General features: G+C 44.2%; 1 protein-coding gene across 7 annotated transcripts in view; it reads left to right on the forward strand.

Annotated features, from left to right (window-relative positions):
• The first annotated feature begins 4,393 nt into the window (after window positions 1-4,393).
• The window catches only part of MIA3 (MIA SH3 domain ER export factor 3), a 78,718-nt gene continuing 63,289 nt past the window's right edge, over window positions 4,394-19,822 (forward strand). For 6 of the 7 annotated variants that reach the window (XM_055084036.1, XM_055084034.1, XM_055084035.1 and 3 more), the window contains exons 1-5: window positions 4,394-4,540; window positions 7,398-7,531; window positions 11,615-11,701; window positions 13,965-16,791; window positions 18,498-18,659. In XM_055084036.1, coding sequence (XP_054940011.1) covers window positions 4,408-4,540; window positions 7,398-7,531; window positions 11,615-11,701; window positions 13,965-16,791; window positions 18,498-18,659 — 3,343 coding nt within the window. In that variant the 5' untranslated portion in view covers window positions 4,394-4,407. Of the gene's footprint in view, window positions 4,541-6,534; window positions 6,622-7,397; window positions 7,532-11,614; window positions 11,702-13,964; window positions 16,792-18,497; window positions 18,660-19,822 lie in introns of all 7 variants that reach the window. The other variant, XM_055084033.1, reaches the window with a different exon arrangement.

Genomic DNA, 19,822 nt, shown 5'->3' on the forward strand with positions numbered 1-19,822 from the left:
TTATCTTTTCAAGTCTTGTTTTCAAGCCTTGTTAGGCAGGATAAGAGTAGCTTTAGATCTTAGGCTGATTTTTCCCTTTACTGAGTACTCTACCTGATGCACTGAATATGACAGGTTTTTCACTCTGGCTAGTGAAAATACAAACTATTCTCTACTCCAGTGATTGTTCTCCTTGTCCTCTCAGTGGTTCTTTCCCTGGCCTCAGGTAGTTCCTCACACACAGGCAGTTATCATTACTCAGTTGAAGACTTGAGAGAAACCTTCTGCAGATCTCTGGAGCTCTCTCTGCAAAGTTCTCTTTTTTTCCATGTGGCTCTCTTCTCTCCTGTACTCTTCCCTTATGCATTCCAGCTGTGTTGGCCTCCCCAAACTTTCAAATCTGTCTCTTCAACTCAAGGAGATCACCTGTTTGAGTTTCCCTTTTCTGGTTGTGTCCTGGAAACTTTACCTGGGAAGTAAGTTGGGACAATCATAGCACTCACCTCATTTGTTCCACTTATTTTAGGAGTCACTGCCTATACTGCTTGTTGTCCAATGTCTAAAAATTATCATTTCATATATTTTGTCTAGTTTTCTAGATATTGAATTGAAGCACAGAGGGAGGGTAAACCTAGTCCCTGTTACTCCCTCTAGACTGGAAGCCGTAGTCCTTAAGAAATGTTTTATCCTATTCTCTGGACTCTGAGTGGTTTCAGCATTGGGAATAGACTGGCTTATTTCTGATAACTTCAGTGTTAGGCCTTATGGATGTTCCTGGGTAGGCACGATGGGAGGTGTACAATGATATATGTTATTATGCTGTCTTCTATTTGTTTCAGATGTACTTGTGTTGTTTTCTCAATCAGATTGCAAATTCTCTAAGGTCAGGGACCCTCCATACCTTATATTTTATGCTCAGCCCCCCACCAAACTAGACACATTTATTTTTTGACTTTTACTCAACCTTTACTTAGTGAAAATTCCATTTGAGGTGTTAACAAATAATGCACTTGAGATTAGAATTTATGTTGAACATCTGTGTTTAAATGCTATGAGTAAAACTGAATGCTGATTCATCAGCTATAATTATATATATGCAGGCCGGAAGAACTACTACCACCACTCTCACTGTGGTCAGCTGAGATTTTTTTTTGATTAGCCACCAAACTTGTTAATATTTCTTTAAGGCAATAATAACAGTAAAAAATAATGCACATAAACCCCTAGAAAATCTACAAACTAAGCAGCCAGTTCCTTAGTAACTGAGTACTCTCACTCCTCATAAAAAAGCATATGTGAAAATCCGTCAAATTAAATATTAGTGAAGTGATATTCAGTTAGGTCATTTTGGAATTTTGCTTTTTCCACCAATGAATTGTCATTAATACTACTCTAAATAGAAATAAGAAAAATTTAAATGACCTCTTTATCTGCTTTAATATTCCGATAAGATACAGGAAAAGAGTACAGTGCAATTTCATTCACTCCCTCCACAACAAATATGCCCTCAATCAACAGTGCATATATTCCAAGTTTTGTTTCCAGCATTGAGGATGCCGCTGAAGGGAAAACAGAAAATGCCTTGCTCTCATGGCATATTCCCTCTCGGTACTATTTATATATGGAGCCTCCATGTAGGTTAATAGTGTAGTATATTTACAATACGAGGAATTATGGGCTCATCTATCAAATCATTTGTTGAGTACCTCATACATTCTAGACATTTTAGACATTTTCCTTGGGGATTATGTTACACAATGAGCAAGGCAAATTCCTTTCTCGCATGAAGCTTATATTTGGGGGAGGGGGGCAGTCAAATAGATAAACAAATGTAAGGCAGGTGGTAACTGCTCTGAAGAAAAATAAAGCAGGGTGATGGGCTAGGTAATCATGGGAAGGAGCTCTTGTTTATGTACGGTGATCCGGGAAGGCATCTCTAATAAGATATGGTATTGTTACAGACCCTTGATGAAGTGAGCAAACTAGTTAGCCAAGCAGACTATTTAGGAGAACTGTTCCAGGCTGAGGGAAAATTGCAAGTGCAAATTCTCTGATGCAGGAGTGGGCTTGGTGTATTTGAGTGAAACTAACAGAGCCAGGGGAGAGTGCTAGGAAATGGGGGTAAAAGGGATGAGCAGTGTCAGATCAAATAAGGCAGTGCAGTCCATAAAAAAGTCATTGTATTTGACTTGGAAGTGGAAAGCTAGAGGAAGATTTTGAGTAGAGGAGAGACATGACCACATTTATATCATGAAATGATCGCTCTGGCTGCTATTGAGACAATAGACTTTGGGAGGGTAGGGCAGAGGCAGGGAGAACAGTGAGGAGGCTACTGCAGTCTTTCAGTTGAGAGATGATGGTGGCTTGGCCTGCAATGTTAGCATAGGAGACGGTGAGGAGTGGTCAGATCCTGGACGTATTTCAAATGCTTATGCTGAGTGAAAGAAGTCAGACAAAAAAGAATACATAATGTATGATTCGATTTATAGCAAATTCTAGAAACTTCAATACAAATCAATCTGTAGCCACAGAAGGTTGTTTGGAGACAGGCAGGGGAGGGGAGGGAGGGACTGCAGAGAAGCATGAGGACTCTTTGGGGTAATGGATATGTTAATTACCTTGATTGTGGTGGTGGTCTCACGAGTGTGTATGTGTCAAAACTCATCAAATTGTAAACTATAAATTTGTGCAATTTATTGTATGTCAATTACACCTCAGTAAAGCAATTCAAAGAGAGTGCCCAGGACTGTCTGATGGATTGGACTTGGGGTATGAGACAAAGAGAAGTCAAAAACAGTTTGTAAGTTTTTGACTTGAACACCTGGAAAATAGAATTAAATGGCCAGTTATTGAGATAGGGAAGATTGAAAGGAGCATGGTTTGAGAGAGAAAATAAGTTTGCTTTTCAACATGTGAAGTTGGAGATGCCTATTAGACACACCTAAGATTCTAAAGCAATGAAACACAGAGTAGAAAAGCAAAGAAGAACTCCTCATGGCACTGCTATTTGGACAGTCACCTAATCTATTGTACATTCTCTCCAGACAGCATGGAAACGACACTGGACCAATGGGACATCTCATGGCCCCTATAGATAAACAACTGTGAACATCTCTCATCTTTTCCTTTATACAGCATTATGGTTTGCATGGATGGGCCACATTCTTTCCTCTTGCTTTTAAAGAATCCAGTCAGTTTGGGAAACCAACTAATGCATTTGATTGGCATTCAGGTTGATAAATAGCCTTGGCAGAGACAACAGTGAGAAGACCCTGGTCACAGACAAATGCAATGTACTCATCTTGAAAATGAAGAGTGTAATAGGACCTACTATTGTTGTGAAGATACATTAAACAAATTGATGTGTATATATATATATATACATATATGTATATATATGTATATATATATATATACACCTTAGAATAACACTTGGACGTTAAGAAACCGCTCAATAAATGTTAGCCGCTATTGATTAGCTTTTTCCTCCTAACGACAGTTATTCTTTAGTGGTTTTGATGTGAGTTGTTTCCACTAAATTGTGGGCTTCTTTAGACAAAGGCCTGATATCTTGTCTGTTGATCTTCGTGTTTCCCCTCACCATCCTAATGCTTTGTCCAGCATCTGGCCTGAAATAATAGCGTAAAAGGGAAGCTCAGTATATTTGCACTGAATTAAATTATTCTCCCTTATGGATAAAGACCCCCAAATCTGAAGATCTCAGCATGAGGACCCATTGCCCACCTCCAACCCCCAGGGCCGGTGGTGGGGAAAAAGAGCAAGCAGGCCACCGGCTCTATTGTATGTCACCGACCCACCATTCCACTGACACCTCCCTTTCCGATTATAAGGGGATCATGGGATGGGGCCCCCCCAAACCCCTGGGAGTCAGAATAAGAGGGAATCTCGAACTGGAGACGATCAGTGGTAAATCGTGGGTGGGATTTGGTAGTTCGGAAAAGGAGGTACCAAACCAAGAAGGGGGGTGAGGGTGAGCAAGCTTGGGACGAACCAGAAATCCGAAGCTGCAAGAAGGTGTCAAAGAAGACCTGCTGTTGGGAGGGCGCGGGGTCGGGGGATCCAAAGTCGCAGAGAGGGGTGGGCGAGGGAGGGAGTCTCGCGGAGGGTCGACTGCGAATGGACAGGGGCAAAGGCAGGCGATTGGACGAGGGAGAAGATAGAGTCCCGGTTGCCAAGGCAGCAACCGGAGGAGAAAGCCTTGGGAAGGAGGTGCGAGTGCGGGTCCTCCTCCTCCTCCCGGACCCCCTCCATCCCCTCCCGGAGGCCGTGCTGACGTGTCGGTCAGGGACTCACACCCCGGCGGGCACCGCCCCTCCCCGCCGCGCGTCCCCCCGCCCCCCGCGCTCCGCCCCCCGCCCCGCCCGGGCCGCCTCCTCCGCGTCACCGGCTCCGCGAGGTGACCACAACATGGCTGCGGCGCCGGGGCTCCTCTTGTGGCTGCTCCTGCTCAGGCCGCTCTGGCGGGTACCCGGCCAGCCGGACCCGGATACCGTCCGGCGCTTCTCGCAGCACAAACTCTGCGCGGACGACGAATGCAGCAGTGAGTGCCCGGAGGGCGGCGCGGGGGCGGGGGCTCGGCAGCGCACCAAGCCGGCCGGGGGGCCGCAGGCCGGGCGGGCGGAGCGCCGAGGTGGGCGAGCCCCGGGTCCTTGCGTCTGTCCCCTCCGGCCCTGCCGGCGCCCGGGCCAGCCGGTCCCGGCCGTGGGGGGGCTGCACCTCCCACTTGTTGCCAGCTGTTCATTTTTCCTTCGCCGACGGAGGCGGGGGGTGGTGGGGGGTCGGGGGTGGCCCCCGGTTTCCCCGGGGATCGCTCACAGCGTCCCCTCCCCCGGCCTGCCCCGGCTCCGAGGAAGGATGGGGTGGCGCGCCGCTCTCCCTGGGCTCCCCGCGATGCCCGCGAGCGCTATCCTGCCTCCTCGGCGGGGACCTCGCCGGGTGCAGTCCGGGGGCAGATGCGCTAAGGGCTCGGTGGACGTCTTCCCTGCGGCAGGTTGCTGGTGGGGCTCGGGAAAGGCTTCCTGTCGCTGCCCCTTCGCCCCTCTGCTTCACTGGGATTCGGGGCTCGGACCGCCTTTTGAACAGGGATTGGAGTTTAGGTTTGGGACGATCCCGGAGTCCAGGCTTGCGGTGTGTTCCAAGGTCTCTTCCCCCGCTCTGCCTCAGTTCTGTCATTTCTGTGCTTGGAAGGCTCCTGCAAACAGCCAGGCAGGGAGGGCACCGGAAAGGCCAAAATCTTTCGTTCTCGAAAGAGGCCACCTGGGACCAGCAGCCTCCTCTTTGCGCAGGAAGCGGAATGGTTCCCTAACCGCGAATTGGGGGTGGGAGGGTGGACTGTGGGCGTTGAGGAGGGCAGAGAGCCCCAAACTCAGGTGAAGAGGATTGTTAAAGTAAAAACAGTAAATACTGCAGGAGTTTTATAAACCCAACTCGCTTCAGCCGCCTTAATCATTTGTGCTCTTGGGCTGTCTTCCTGTGTATTTGCCGGACAAGTATCATCCTTGTGGCCTCCCAGCCGGTGTCAAATAACCTTGTAAACTTACAGATAACCACTTCAGAAACGGTTGTTCATCTGTGATAACCAGTACCTATAAAAAAAATGTTCGTTCTGAGGAGGCCAAAGCCTACAGTTTAGCTATTTATATTCAAAATGGGTGTTATTCGAAACCAAATTTCACAATTTGAAGAACTGTAGCACTGCCAGCCGTTAGACGAAAGAAAGGAGTCAGTCTTTGATTTGTGTTAAGCCATTCCTAGAAGTAACCCTAGGACTAATGTAAATAAACGCCACGAAAGTGGAGCAACTTCCATGAATTGTTCCTGCCGTTTTCTCAGAGTAAATCCGTGTTATTAGCAAACAGGGTTGGATATGGCAGATGTTTGCTATTCGTTGCTTTCAAGCACTATCCTACCTGGGTTCCTCAAAACCAGTTACCTAGAGAATCACATCACTGATGCTTCCTTAGTATGGAGACATGGTGTTGGAAGGGCCCATGGTGGTCACATAACTTGAGAAATGGCATGTGTCGAAACAGATGTAACCAAACACAGCAGGCAGCAGCTAGAGCAGGCTCTGGGTGTGTGTTGTGTTGCATAAAGTGTTTACTTAGTAAGGTGTGTGCCCGTGAGCTGTCCTTGTGTGCTTTTCAGATAGCTGTTCCTCAGTGTGCATTATGTTGTCATCTGATTTATTATTACAAATCTGCAGTGATCTCTTTTAAGGGGGAATAAGAGATACATTGCCGTTTCCAATTCTGATAGAATCCCCAGTCTTAAATTGTCCATCACCTTCAACTTGGCCTCTCACCTAATTATATCTGAATTAGGATGCTGACATGTATTAAAATAATAAGATTTTAGCTTTAGAAGCCGAATAACCCCCTTTAAATCTATATGTTTGTCCCTCAAATACGTATTTAAAGATGTGCTTTAATGTACTTATTGCTAATTGGCTGTTAGAGAAAGTGTTATTTCCATTTCATTCTTCTTTTTCTCTGCTACTTAATTGCCTTTATTGTCCATTTCATCTTACATTAGAAACTGTGTATTTGGCCGACAAAAAAAAATACTGCTTCTACCAATTTCTAGATCGAGTGTGATTTGTCCTGCATTTTAAGACTGAAGGTAACTACTAAACAATTCTCATAGTTTTGCTTGTCCCTGCCACGTATGATTTTGTTTATAGAAACAAAACCCACTTGCCTACTTTTGATTTTGTTTATAGAAATAAATAAACCTTAATGTTGGGTATAGTCAACATTATATACTTTCAGAAAAATAATATCTAGTAATGTGATTGGATCCATAATAGGGAGTGATGTCCTTTCCCATTAATTTATCCATATACTGAGGGAGAGAGCAACTTGACTGCAAATGAAATGGACAGTGTTTACTGCTTCATGGTAGCAGTTACAGCCGCTTAAAGATAGGGCCTTACAGCGGTTAGTTCAAGTTAATTGACCCCTTGGGGGTTCTTGGGTGCTCTCCCCAGTTACCTATTACCTCTGCATTTAGTCATGCTTACACTAGTAGCATCTGCGCTCGAATTTACCCAACTGCAAAATGAAGCTTTTTATGATTATGAAACAGCAAAGACTGAGGACTAGATGGTTAGAGAGGGAACCAAGAGTTTCACTTGAGACCAGCCATGTGTGGCGGTGGATGCATTGGGAAAGTTTCCCTCTCTCCCGTCTACTTGCAGGGGGATGTCATGATTTATAACGAATAAAGCTCTATAGATGCTTTGAGCATATGAGTTGAAAGTGATTGGTTCCAGAGAGTACTGGAGAAACTTGATTGTTGTTTACAGTGGATTCTTATATTTCCTGATCAGCCAACATGGACTGTGGAAGTTGAATCCTGATATCTGCTTGTTTTTTTTTCTCTCTCTTTATATACAGTGTTAATGTACCGGGGTGAGGCTCTGGAAGATTTTACAGGCCCGGATTGTCGTTTTGTGAATTTTAAAAAAGGTGACCCTGTATATGTCTACTATAAACTGGCAGGTGGATCGCCTGAAGTTTGGGCTGGAAGTGTAAGTAAAAATTTGACATACTTAATTTTCTTCCTTTTTATTGGCTTGTTTAGCACTGTAGATTTTTTTTAAATTTTATTTATTTATTTTTGGCTGCTTTGGTTCTTCGTTGCTGTGCGCGGGCTTTCTCTAGTTGCGGCGAGCGGGGGCTAGTCTTTGTTGCTGTGCGTGAGCTTCTCGTTGCAGCGTCTTCTCTTGTTGCAGAGCACGGGCTCTAGGCGCGCGGGCTTCGGTAGTTGAGGCTCGTGGGCTCTGGAGCGCAGGCTCAGTAGTTGTGGCATGTGGGCTTAGTTGCTCTGCAGCATGTGGGATCTTCCTGGGCCAGGGCTCGAACCCGTGTCCCCTGAATTGGCAGGCAGATTCTTAACCACTGTGCCACCAGGGAAGCCAGCACTGTAGATTTAAGAAATTGTTTCTTGGAGTCTTTGATGGAGTTAACCTGTCCTCTCTGCTAGACTGTGGAAAAAGAGGATGGTTCTGTGTCCCTAGCTGGGGACACAGAAGAGGGACTTCAACAGAACTGCACTGCTTCTGGCTATCACTCCTCAGCATCAAGTTATAGGCCTTACCAGCCACGGACGCTCCATACATAGTAAATAAGGATGTGGTGGATATATATACAATAGAGTATTTCTCAGCCATAAAAAGACTGCAGTCTTGCCATTTGCAACAACATGGATGGATCTGGAGGGTGTTGTGCTTCGTGAAATAAGGCAGAGAAAGACAAATACTGTATGTTATCACTTATAAGTAGACTGTAAAAAGTAAAACGAATGAATGTAACAAAACAGAAGCAGACTCGCAGATGCAGAAAACAAACTAGTAGTTACCGATGGTGAAGGCTGAAAAATCTTAACTTCATTGTTTCAGAAAGGAAGTATCTGTGGGCTTAATCCTGTAAAGTATGGGCAAGATAGTGTTTCAGGTATTCACGTATAGAGTTAATTTTAAAAATCATTTTTTTCTAAATTATTCACATACCTAATCATGTGTGCTGTTTCTGTTAAAAAAGCAAAATATCATTTTCACTGTGTGCTTTCTTGTTTGTTTGCTTGTTTTGCTTGCAACTGCTGGGGCATCCTTTTCCTGCTTTTTTGGACAGTTGCTCCTCCAGGTTCACTGAAGCAGCTCTATTCCCAGCCAGCTCTGTGGGTGTCAGGACCGCAGACGTGGGAATCAATGACTTCGTCATGCTTTGATGTTTTTAATGAGGAGATTCACTAAGAGTGACCTCGTTGGGAGGCTTATGAGCTCTTGTCCTTTCCTGTTTATGTGATGTGTGGACTGGTTATTTACTGAAAGTAATAAGAGTCCTCAATGCCCTTAGGATTGTACAAACTTAGAGAAACACCCAGTCCCAAATGTGAAAATTTTCACGCTCAATAAAACACCAAACAAACAACAGGAAAGAGGGCTTGAGAATTCCCCATCGGGAAAAATCGATTCATTTTGCTGGCAGTCCAGATTCCTAGGGAGGAGTCTTGTAAGGCCAACTGGTCAGGTACAGCCCTTGTATTTAGGCGGGATCCAGTTGAATCACCATATTCAAAGAAGAATCTATTCTGTTTCTTTCAAGTCTACTGCATGAGATTTCTTGATAGTCTCTACTCTTGGAACATTTTTTCCAAGTCCCTAGGCTGCATTTTTCATATAGTGGTGAAGCTGGAGCGCTTGGATAAGTGAACTTGACTTTGCATTTTCCCTCTTCCACACCTTTGCTCACGACCATATCCATGTCTAGAAAGCCTGCCAATCTTTCTGGTTCCCAACTCTGACCCTGCCTTCCTAGGGAAGCACTGCCCTCAGCTCCCAGCCAGAAGGGATCTTTGCTGTCTAATAATTGTTTACGTGGCACTTTGTTTGCACTGCTCATGTGGCGTTCCTTTTACTGCCTGGTGTTGTCGTTAATGTGTGTATCTTACCTCCTGTGATGTCAAAAGCTCTGTAATGGCAAGGCCCATGTCTTACCCATTTTCCTTGTGAATATTTCCTTTCAGGGCAGTGGCACTTATTTACATTTGTCCTAATAGTAGCTTATGCAGAATTTGTTCTCTTGAAACAATTCCTTTCCCTTGCCTCCCCCTCCCTTCCCCTGCCTTCCCTTCCCTTCCTTTCTCTTCCCTTCCCCTCCCCTCCCCTCCTTTCCCTTTCCTTCCCTTCCCGGTTATCCAGCTGAGGTGTGCATTGCTTTGTTGTTGTGTGTTTGTTTTAGATATGTAGTATAACCATTCCAATGCACTAGTTAATACAAGGATGGATGCATAAGATCATACTAGAAGGGCTATAACCAGAACCGAACCATAGCATTAATAAAGGGCAAAATGAGAGCCCAGCCAAGAGGAGCTGTGGTTGTGACGGGGGGAGCGTAGCCTCCCCTCCCCTTCCCTTTTCTTTCTTTTCCCAAACCAAATCAGCAGTTCCTTGGCAGAGATGATATACAGAAGCAAAATTAGATATAAAGCTTACTTTCAGTCATGAGGGCCCATGATTCTGCATCTTTTTGTCAGATCATAAGAAATGGGACCCACTCAATGTAAAAATACCGAGTTTTTTATGACCTGTGGTCTCAGTTGACAAAGATTATACAAAGATAAATGTATTTCCTCTCTCCACATAGCTCTGATTTCTTTCCCTTTTCCATATTCTCTTAATAAAATAAAATTTTCCTGAGAAGGAAGTAAATGTGTTTTCCCTCAGTCTCCTGTCTCATTTCATGAACCTTATACTTAAGGAAATTAAAATCTATCTCTCCTGAGCTTTCAGAATGGTTCTTGTTTTTATTTCTTAGTTTTCATCCTGCAGCTTCTATTTGTTTCTTAGAGTTTCAGACTTTAACTGCCAATGTAGCAATTTAAAATTGCCTTGTCTTATCTAATCTTCAAGGCAGTATTCTACTAAAACTGGCTTTCACATAGTTGCCAGATATAACAAGAGCCCTGGTAATGAGGATATTTTAGGAGTTAGTGATAAGATAGCCTTTTTTTTTCTTTTTGTGCATTTGATCTGCATGTCAATCTCCTTTAATGATTGGAAAGAGATCTGCTTCTCTCTTTCAGACTGTAGCTAGTAAAAGACAGTGTATGTTTCTCAAGAGGACAAACTTAATATATCTTAGCGGTTAGTGCTATAGATAAATGGGATAATCTTCTATAGAGGTTTACTTTGCAAGAAACTAAGCTTGCGGTGTAATTAGTATGAATTTTATTTTCTCCCCCAATACTGGAAAGTCCATTAGTTGAAAAAGCTAGTATAGCCCATGATATCAATAAATATTTGCCTTTTGTTGTAGTGGTCATGCATTTCAGAAATTTTTTTTTTTTTTTACTTATTAATTTTTATGGCTTTTTTTTTGTTTGTGTGGTTCTTTTTGGCTGCGTTGGGTCTTCATTGCGGTGTGCGGGCTTCTCATTGCCGTGGCTTCTTTTGTTGCGGAGCACGGGCAGCTTTCAGTAGTTGCTGCGCATGGGCTCTAGTTGCCGCGCATGGGCTCTAGGGCGCACGGGCTTCAGTAGTTGCGGTGCGCGGGTTTAGTTGCTCCGCCGCATGTGGGATCTTCCCCGGGCCAGGGATCGAACCGGTGTCCCCTACATTGGCAGGCGGATTCTTAACCACTGTGCCACCAGGGAAGTCCCTTCATGGCTTTCGTTTATTGGTTTAAGAAAGACTTCTAAGTACTGGTTTATGAGTGATACTGTGAAATGTGCAGATAAATTCTTGTTAGAGGTTATTTGGAATTGTTTCTAACCAGCCTTGATTTACATAGTTTTAATCACATAATATACAATAATTTTCTCTTATGCAAATCTTCTAGCTACTTCAGAAATCTCACTTTATGTGCCCTGTGTTTAAAATTAAGCTGAATGTTGAAAGAAAACTTCAGTGGTTTTAGAAAAGTTGCCCTTACAACATTCTGTACTTAATTTTTATTGGAATAATAATCTCTGTAATCATAATAGCAACTATGCATCTCTTGTGGTTATATCTACCTATCTATATATTCCTCTCACTACTAAGAAGTCTCTCATTTATATTTCTTCTACAGAATTTTGATTGATACTCATTTCTTTTGCCAATTTAATATAGGTTGGGCGTACTTTTGGATATTTTCCAAAGGATTTAATCCGCATAGTCCATGAATATACTCAAGAAGAGCTACAAGTTCCAACAGATGTAAGTTGTGGATTTTTTGTTGTTATTGTTCTCAATTATAAATTGGTTTATAACTTCATCAGTTACATTCAATTGAGTATTTTTGCAAATCTTTGAATGTGTTTTGATCAAAAAAAGTTAACATCTGTGTATCAGATTTTAATTTATTAGACACCTTTAAAGAAAGAAAAGGAAGGAGGGAAGAAAGAAAGAAAAATTTGAAAAGAATTTACGGGAGACTTTCTATCATAATCTGATAGTTACACGTTGAAGCAGGTGATCTTATACAAGGCTATGTATACTTACTCAGGATTTTTCTTTGCTGTTTTATGTGTGGAAAAAAAAATGAAGAATTCAATATCTTTGTATTTAGTTATTAAATTTAGGAGGTAAATACTTTTTTTTACAAGTAAGATGAGAAGGTGTCTCACTTTGAAAACTACTCATTGAATAGCTTTTCGACATTTTAAGTATATAGAGATCAGGTTAAATTAATCAAACCCCACATTATACTAGGTTTTCTTATTGACTCTAATGATTTAAGGGATTAGCGTTCTGTGATAGATTTTGGAAAAGGGAACCTGAGCATTTCAGATGAGGTCCAGCCTCAAATCTGCAAGGCCCGGACTGCACAGTCTATAAAGCATTCATCCAGGGTGCACCAACTTAAAACAGCTTTGTGATGACATGGATTTTGTGCTCTGGGATCCTCGTTCCAGCTGATTATTTTCTGGAGTTTTAAAATTGATAAGAATTGATACCCACCTTCAAACAGAAATCTTTGAGTAACTCTGTGGTGTTGCTGCCAGAGCATGTGAGCTGCTGGCCTGGGGCACTTCTCAGCTGAGCTCGGCAGAATGGATGAAGTCATAGAGCCATTGCTGTTCTTGAAATTTCCTTGTCTTTTCGAGGGACATGAAATCAGCCCTATTGCCTGTTAGGCTTCACTCCTAATGAAGATGCTGCTGGGAGGGAAATTCGCATGAGACAGCAGCTCACTGGTCACAGAGACCTCACTTGTTGGGGATTCTGCCTTCTCATTGTACCTCTCACTACCTGCTTCCCTCAACATTAAGAAATGGCTTAGAAATGCACGTGACGGGAAGAGGACTTGTTCATCCTTACCACACTGGCCAGGCCTCTCCAGACTATTGTGAGGGCTTAGTCAGGAGAAGGAGATTGTCTTTGTTGGTTTTTTAACTTTTCCTTCTGTTTGCGACCCATTTTATGTCCATTTGTTTACTAGCAGAGGAAAGGAAGAATGTAGACTTACAGGTAGTCTAGAAGCAGATCTTATTGACAGCTAATCAGAACCCTGAGTTAGAGTAGAATGTATCCCTCACTGAATCTTGTTTTCAAGCTGTACTTGTGGTGATAGTTAAGTGAGGAGCCCCTTGACACCATTCTCTGTTCCTTAACATTTTTACTTCCCCTGCACCTGTATTTCAGTAAGATGCTTCTTAAGCTGAGTTATCTTTCCCAATCCAAGGAAGAAATGAGTCAGAAATCTGTTGTAGACATAGAACCTGTCAGCTAGGTGATTCTCCCTGTTTCCAGCTGGGTAAGCAGAGAAGCACAGCCTAGAGGGGAGGATGATGGAGACGCTGGGTGGTCTTCCAGCTTCTCCTGGGCAAATTAGTATGAGGTAAATTCCCAGAACATCAGGCATAGGTATTGGAAGTCGGGGGACCCAATAAATGATACCCTACTTTTCCCTACTTGTGCTTAGAACAAATCGAGAAACCCAGGAGTCAGGTAGATGGAGACCAAAATGTCACCATTACTTACTGGTAAAGCTTTTTGGAGAACATGGCTCAAGTGTGCGGAAATTAATGGGCTTTTGAACATTGCAGTCTAGAATAAGACAGACTTACCCAGCCACAGGCAGAGCTAGCCAAGTGGGGTTCTCCCCAAGAGGGGCTGTCCCTGTAAAACTGACAGCATGGAAGAGAGAGGGTGTGTGTTCCTTCCATCCAGTCTCAAGCAGAAAACAGGGATGGTGCAGAACAAACCCACCAGCCACATGAATCATTCCTGCCCTGGGGAAAAGAGAATGAAGGGAAGCCAGGAGGAGCATTACTCAGGTAGAAGTCCATCCTCATGGAAGCAGGAAGCCAGGGAAAAGTGGGTTCCATCCTCCTGTCTCCTGACTCCCCAAGGTTGGCACAAAAGCCCCTCTAGAGCCAAACATGAATTTGAGATCACCTCTGTCATTAGCCTGGGTAAGCGTTTGCTCTTGTGACACTCGGTTAGTGACACACTAATGTTTTTCTTTCCCTTGCAGGAGACAGATTTTGTTTGTTTTGATGGGGGAAGAGATGATTTTGATAATTATAATGTAGAAGAACTTCTAGGATTTTTGGAATTGTACAGTTCTGCCACTGGAGATTCTGCGGAAGTTAAAGAAGAAACTTCTCAGCATGTGGAAGAACCTCCTGAAGCGTCTAGGGGAAGTGACCCTGAACCTGAGCCAGTAGAACCCAACTCAGAGGAAAGTGAAAGTATATTATCAGAAAACACTAAGGAACTCAGGGAAAGACATGAGGCTCAGAAGAGCCACCCCCATGTAAATAGTCAAACGGGTCATGCTCAGGGAGAGCGATCTTCATTTGAACCTTTTGGAGAAATGCTGCAAGATAAGTTAAAAGTGCCAGAAAGTGAAAACAACAAAACCAGCAATAGTTCTCAGGTCTTGAATGAACAGGAGAAGATTGATGCTTATAAACTTTTGAAAACAGAAATGACTCTGGACTTGAAAACCAAATTTGGCTCAACTGCCGACGCACTTGTATCCGATGATGAGACAACCAGACTTGTTACTTCGTTAGAGGATGATTTTGATGAGGAATTGGATGCTGAGTATTACACAGTGGGGAAGGAAGAAGAGGAGAGTAGAGAAAACTTTGATGAGCTGCCATTACTAACATTTATAGGTGGAGAAGATACAAAAGCTCCAGCGAACTCTGGAGTTGAGAAACATTCAACAGAGCAGAATTCAAATGAAGAGCATAAATTTGAGGAAACTCAGACCCCTGGCGTCAACAACGGTGATAAAAATATACTGACAAGCTGGGAAGAGACCATCTTCTCTGATGTCCCAGAAGGTAAAGAAAACACAGGTACAGATTTAGAGGGTACTGAGTCAAAGGAAGAAGAGGAAGGGGATGATGCATTAGTCCTGGACAGCAAACTGGGGAAACCGCAACCAGCAGTAGATCATATTGACCCTGAAAAGGCAGCAGACGGCCTTTTGAATGTAGAAGTCCCGAAAACAAATAATGACAAAGACCCAGAGGTGGACACAGAACTTCACATTAAAGGAAAAGGGAGGAAGGTTGAGGAACCCAAGAGGGACCTGGTGCAGGATGAGGTGGGATTAGAGGATGAGAGGCGAGAAGGCATGACTGTGCATGGTTCTCCTCATGGCGGCCACCTCAGCTCTTCGCCAGCTGCTGGAAAGGGTACAGAAACATTCAAACCAGCCTTTGCTAACCAAGAGAATGACCTAAAAGGAGCAGCTGTCCACATCGCAAAAGAAATGCTCCATGAAGAGAAGCCTGGAGGGCAGAGTTTGGAAGGTGCCTCAGAGAGGGAATGGGCACCTAAAGCGGCAGGGAATCCAAGGGACGAAGGAAAGATTAAACAGGAGTCCGCGGGTGTGGCACCACTCTTGGGCCGTCATCAGCATAATGCTTCCAAAGAGAGTACGCAGGAAGTAGATGGTTTGGTAAACAGACCAAAACCACACATGCTTTCGGGGGAGCGTCCAAGTGAGGAACTTATGAAGGAATGGCTTCTTAAACCTCAAAATCAGACTAGATCCTCCTCCCCGGGTGAAATTGGTTTGCCAAGAAAACCGGAAGAAGAGGGTCCCATTCGGGGAAGAAATCTTTCCTGGCAGCAAGGAGACGTGGCTGCCGCAGTTAATAAGCAAGCGAAGGAGAAGAGAAGGCTCTCTGAGGAAGAGGTCACAGAGGTCACAGCGGACACCTCAGACGAAGGGCACAAGCCACTGCCGGCCACGCAGGAGGTAGGAAAAACGGGCCAAACTCATAGCACAGAAGGACCAGGTTTCCACACTGAAAAACCAGAAGCAGAAGATGACGATTACAGCCCCGAAGAACTACTGGAGGATGAAAATGCTGTAAGCGCAAAACGGTCTAAAGAAAAAAGCCCTGAGATTCAGGACAAGAGGTTAGATGTTGACCTTCAAGTCCCTGAAAAAGCTGTTCTAGGCGCCATTAAGACTGATCCTGAAACTGAAGAAAACAAAGAAGAAACTAGTAATATATTAGAAAATGAAAGAAAAAATGAGACTGCAGGTAAAGGGGTAGACAGTCTAGGCAGGGACCCAGGTAGTCCGATGGTGGGCAAAGAAGAAAGCTCTCATGTGGATCGGGAAGCACAGAGACCCTCTGAAGGAAGTGACTTTCCTGGCAAGAAAGAAAATCAGACTCCAGAGTTCAGTGAAGCATCTCAGAATAAAGATCCTGATTCTCTTAAAGAAGGCAACCTTGAGGAACACCTGAAGACCTCAGGGCTCGCAGAGAGGCCTGGGATAGAACTCTCGAAAGAGGATGAGGGGGCTGTACAGAAACTCGTGGATGCAGGAAGCCAGGGGTCTGCTTCTGAGGACCATGATGATGACCCATTCCCCTGGGCTCCACACACACCTATACAGCCTGAGCACGGTGTCCACATGGAGGACTTGCCCATAATCAGCAGTTTCTTCAAAGATCAGCAGTCTCTGCAGCGTTTCCAGAAGTACTTTGACATCCATAAGCTGGAAGTCATGTTCCAGGAAATGTCATCCAAGCTGAAGTCAGCACAGCGGGAGAGCCTGCCCTATAATGTGGAGAAAGTCCTAGATAAGGTCTTCCGTGCTTGGGAGTCACACATTCTGAGCGAGGCAGAGAAGATGCTCGATGCTCGTGTGATGGAAAATAGATACCTGGGGGTGAAGGACAGTAGCATCTTTGAAGAGGCTGCAGTGCTAGATGATGTTCAAGACCTGATCTATTTTGTCAGGTACAAACACTCCACGGTGGAGGAGACTGCACCCCTGGCAGAAGCACAGCCTGCAGAGGAAGGCTGGGGTGGACCAGCGGAAGGTGAGGTGCCCACCTATGGCCTTGTAGGGTTGGGCTTGAGAAACGGGTGTGGGGACCAGGGGATGGCTGAAGCACCTCGTGCCGTGCTTGTAAAGCTCCGTCCACAGGTCCCAGCGTGCCCAGAGGTGAGGGGCAGCACGGAGACGCCCCCACGGCCCTTCCCGCCTTCTTTCTTGGAGGCTGGAGCATGGATAAGGATTTCTTGCCCTGCTTTTCCCTTAGACAGTGAGACTGGTAGCATTCTCAAAAGGAAACTTCATAAAAAGAGAAAGACACGAACAAGAAAATGACGCACAAAGTAGACCTGTTAACAATGTACAAGTTTCATGAAAGGGCTTTTTTGAACATAGGATAACTGCTGTCTGTCCAGGGATGGACTGGCATCACTTTTAACGCGACGCCTTGCCTGAGTTTCTTCATTTCCTCCCGCTTTCATCTTTGAGGGATGCCATGTTCTTTCCTGCCTCTTTAGGGCAGTCACTTAGGTAGTTAAATTCTACCGGGCCCTCGGGTTCTCACATGCAGATTAATCAAGGATTAAACCAGGATGCAGAGCCTTCTGACACAGCACTTGGCGGAGAAGCCGTTGAGGAAATAGTGATTGAACTGACCCTGAGCCAACATCCTAGATAAGCTGATTCCTAGCTCCATACTCTTTTCTCTGTCCCCATGCTTTTCAAATGGAGGCATTTGAACTGAGGGTATACGGCAGACTCACAGGGGGACATTAAAGTCACAGAAAAAAATGTATCTTCCCAGAATGCCAATTTGGAGATGGGAACATTTTTACTTTTAATCAAAGTGGCTATATTTTGGATTAGAATGCAAAACTCAAGTGAATTTTCAGGGTAAACTATGAGGTGTCAAAGAAATTCACCTTTGCTGTGGGTCACATTGGGCTGTGCTCTGAGCCTCTTAGGGACGGAAATGAGTTCCCTCCTTCTGACTCTTGGAGGTACTTTGAAAATATTTGAAAGGCACTTCAGCGAGCTGCCTTTGTATATAATGCCCTTCTCTGGGCTAGCTCTGTGAAACAAGCATGCTTGTGTATGAAGGGGGTCTGTTATTTCTGGGTAGAATAGATGTCTCCTATTTCTGCTCTTGACTGGAATTCCCTTTTGCACATTTATCTATGTGGGCATATGTTGGTTTGCCAAGAGAAGTTAGGCTTATTGAAGTCCCTACCATAAATATATTTATTTATGAAGTACTTCGGGATGAGGGTTTTTTTTGGAATTCCCTTTTGCACATTTATCTATGTGGGCATATGTTGGTTTGCCAAGAGAAGTTAGGCTTATTGAAGTCCCTACCATAAATATATTTATTTATGAAGTACTTCGGGATGAGGGTTTTTTGGTTTTGTTTTGTTTGTGTGTCTTGCCAGGTGCATGGCTTGTGTAATCTTAGTTCCGGGACCAGGGATTGAACCTGGGCCATGGCAGTGAAAGCACAGTAGTCCTAACCACTAGACCACCAGGGAATTCCCGGGATGAGGGTTTCTTTGTCAATTTCATTGTATAGCTTAGGCATCTGTGAAGTGAAAGGAAAGCAACTGAAACTCTTTTTTTTCCTTGCCCAGTTGTGCCCCACGGGATGCTAGCACACTGAGGGCAGGGGTGAGGGGCCCTGGAGATGTGTGGTGAGGGGCTGCTGGAGGGGGGCTGTCTTCGAGCTTTGCCAGCCCAGTGTGTTCTTCTCCCCTATAGACATACAACCACTGCTGGAGGAGAATATTCCACGGGAGAACACAGAAGTTCTTATAATGCAGATTCCTGAAGAGCCCAGCCACTTGGATCAACCCGTGACCAGTGACATGGGTACATCAGAAGTGTCCCAGGAGCCAAATACTGAGACAGCTGGAGACCCAGGTAAAGCTTGCTAATTTTTCTCTACAAAGTAGAAGGCTATCCTAAAGAAGCCCTCCTAGGAGATTTGTTGCTAAAGGTAGGAAATAGAGGGGAGAATAACACAGGTGTGAATGCATAAAAAGTAGGAAATCCCAGAACTAACAGAGAAAAGCAGGAGTCAAGACAGGTGGAGATCAATCCTACGAAGCAGGTCAGAGGCCATAACTAACCTACCAACCAGTGCTTGGCTAGCATTAGCTTATGCAAGTAACTTAAATCTAAAATACTATTCTTAAAAAGCCTTATGCTCAAAAACAGTAGTTTTCTGCCAGACCAACAGCTGCAGAAACTCTGGGGGAGGAGACTGGCAATCTGTTTAACAAGCCCTCCAGGGAAGTCTGTTACAAGTTAAAGTTTGAGAACCACTGCTCTGAAACTCACAAATTCTGTCTTCCCTCCATCTGCCCCTCCCCTCCAATAGAGTACATTGTAGCTTAGTTCTTTTGTTAATTTGCTACCTGGACATAGAAGTTTTTTTTAAAACAGTGAGGGGATATTTATGTTTAGATTTCCTTATACTATAAGATGAGAGGAAACAGTACAGAATTTTTGCAGTACATAACGGCCCAGTGTAGACGAACCCCTGTGAATAGTACTTAATCACTGAGCACAGTAAACATCCAGTGGGAGAGCAACTCATTTCATATGGATTGAGAAAGTTGTTTTAAAAATAAAGTTTTAAAGAATGCAACCCAAGTAATAGTATCAACAGCTTTCTAATTTTTGTGTAGCTCACTCATTTTACCAGTAAATCAGAACAGCTGATTGTGTTATTTTGTCTATCCAATATGGCAATATAAATCATTACCATTTTACGTTTTTAGAGGTCATGGTCTCTAACCATAGGTCAGGCATTACCCTGTGATACCACAGGCCTAGCAGCACTGGGCTGCCCCCCTGACTTACCCCCCTTTTAAAATATAGGAGAGGTCACAGCAGGAAGAGGAATTCAGCTAATTTGAGAAGAAATGGCATATTAGAGGTCTCCTATGTTCCAGAGGATATTGCATTCATGTATAATACTCTCAACTTCTAAACTCTTGTAACTCAAAAAGGTTCTGCTGGGGCTTCCCTGGTGGCGCAGTGGTTGAGAGTCCGCCTGCCGATGCAGGGGACACGGGTTC

This window comes from Physeter macrocephalus, chromosome 4 (assembly GCF_002837175.3).
Source record: "Physeter macrocephalus isolate SW-GA chromosome 4, ASM283717v5, whole genome shotgun sequence".
NCBI lineage: Eukaryota > Metazoa > Chordata > Mammalia > Artiodactyla > Physeteridae > Physeter > Physeter macrocephalus.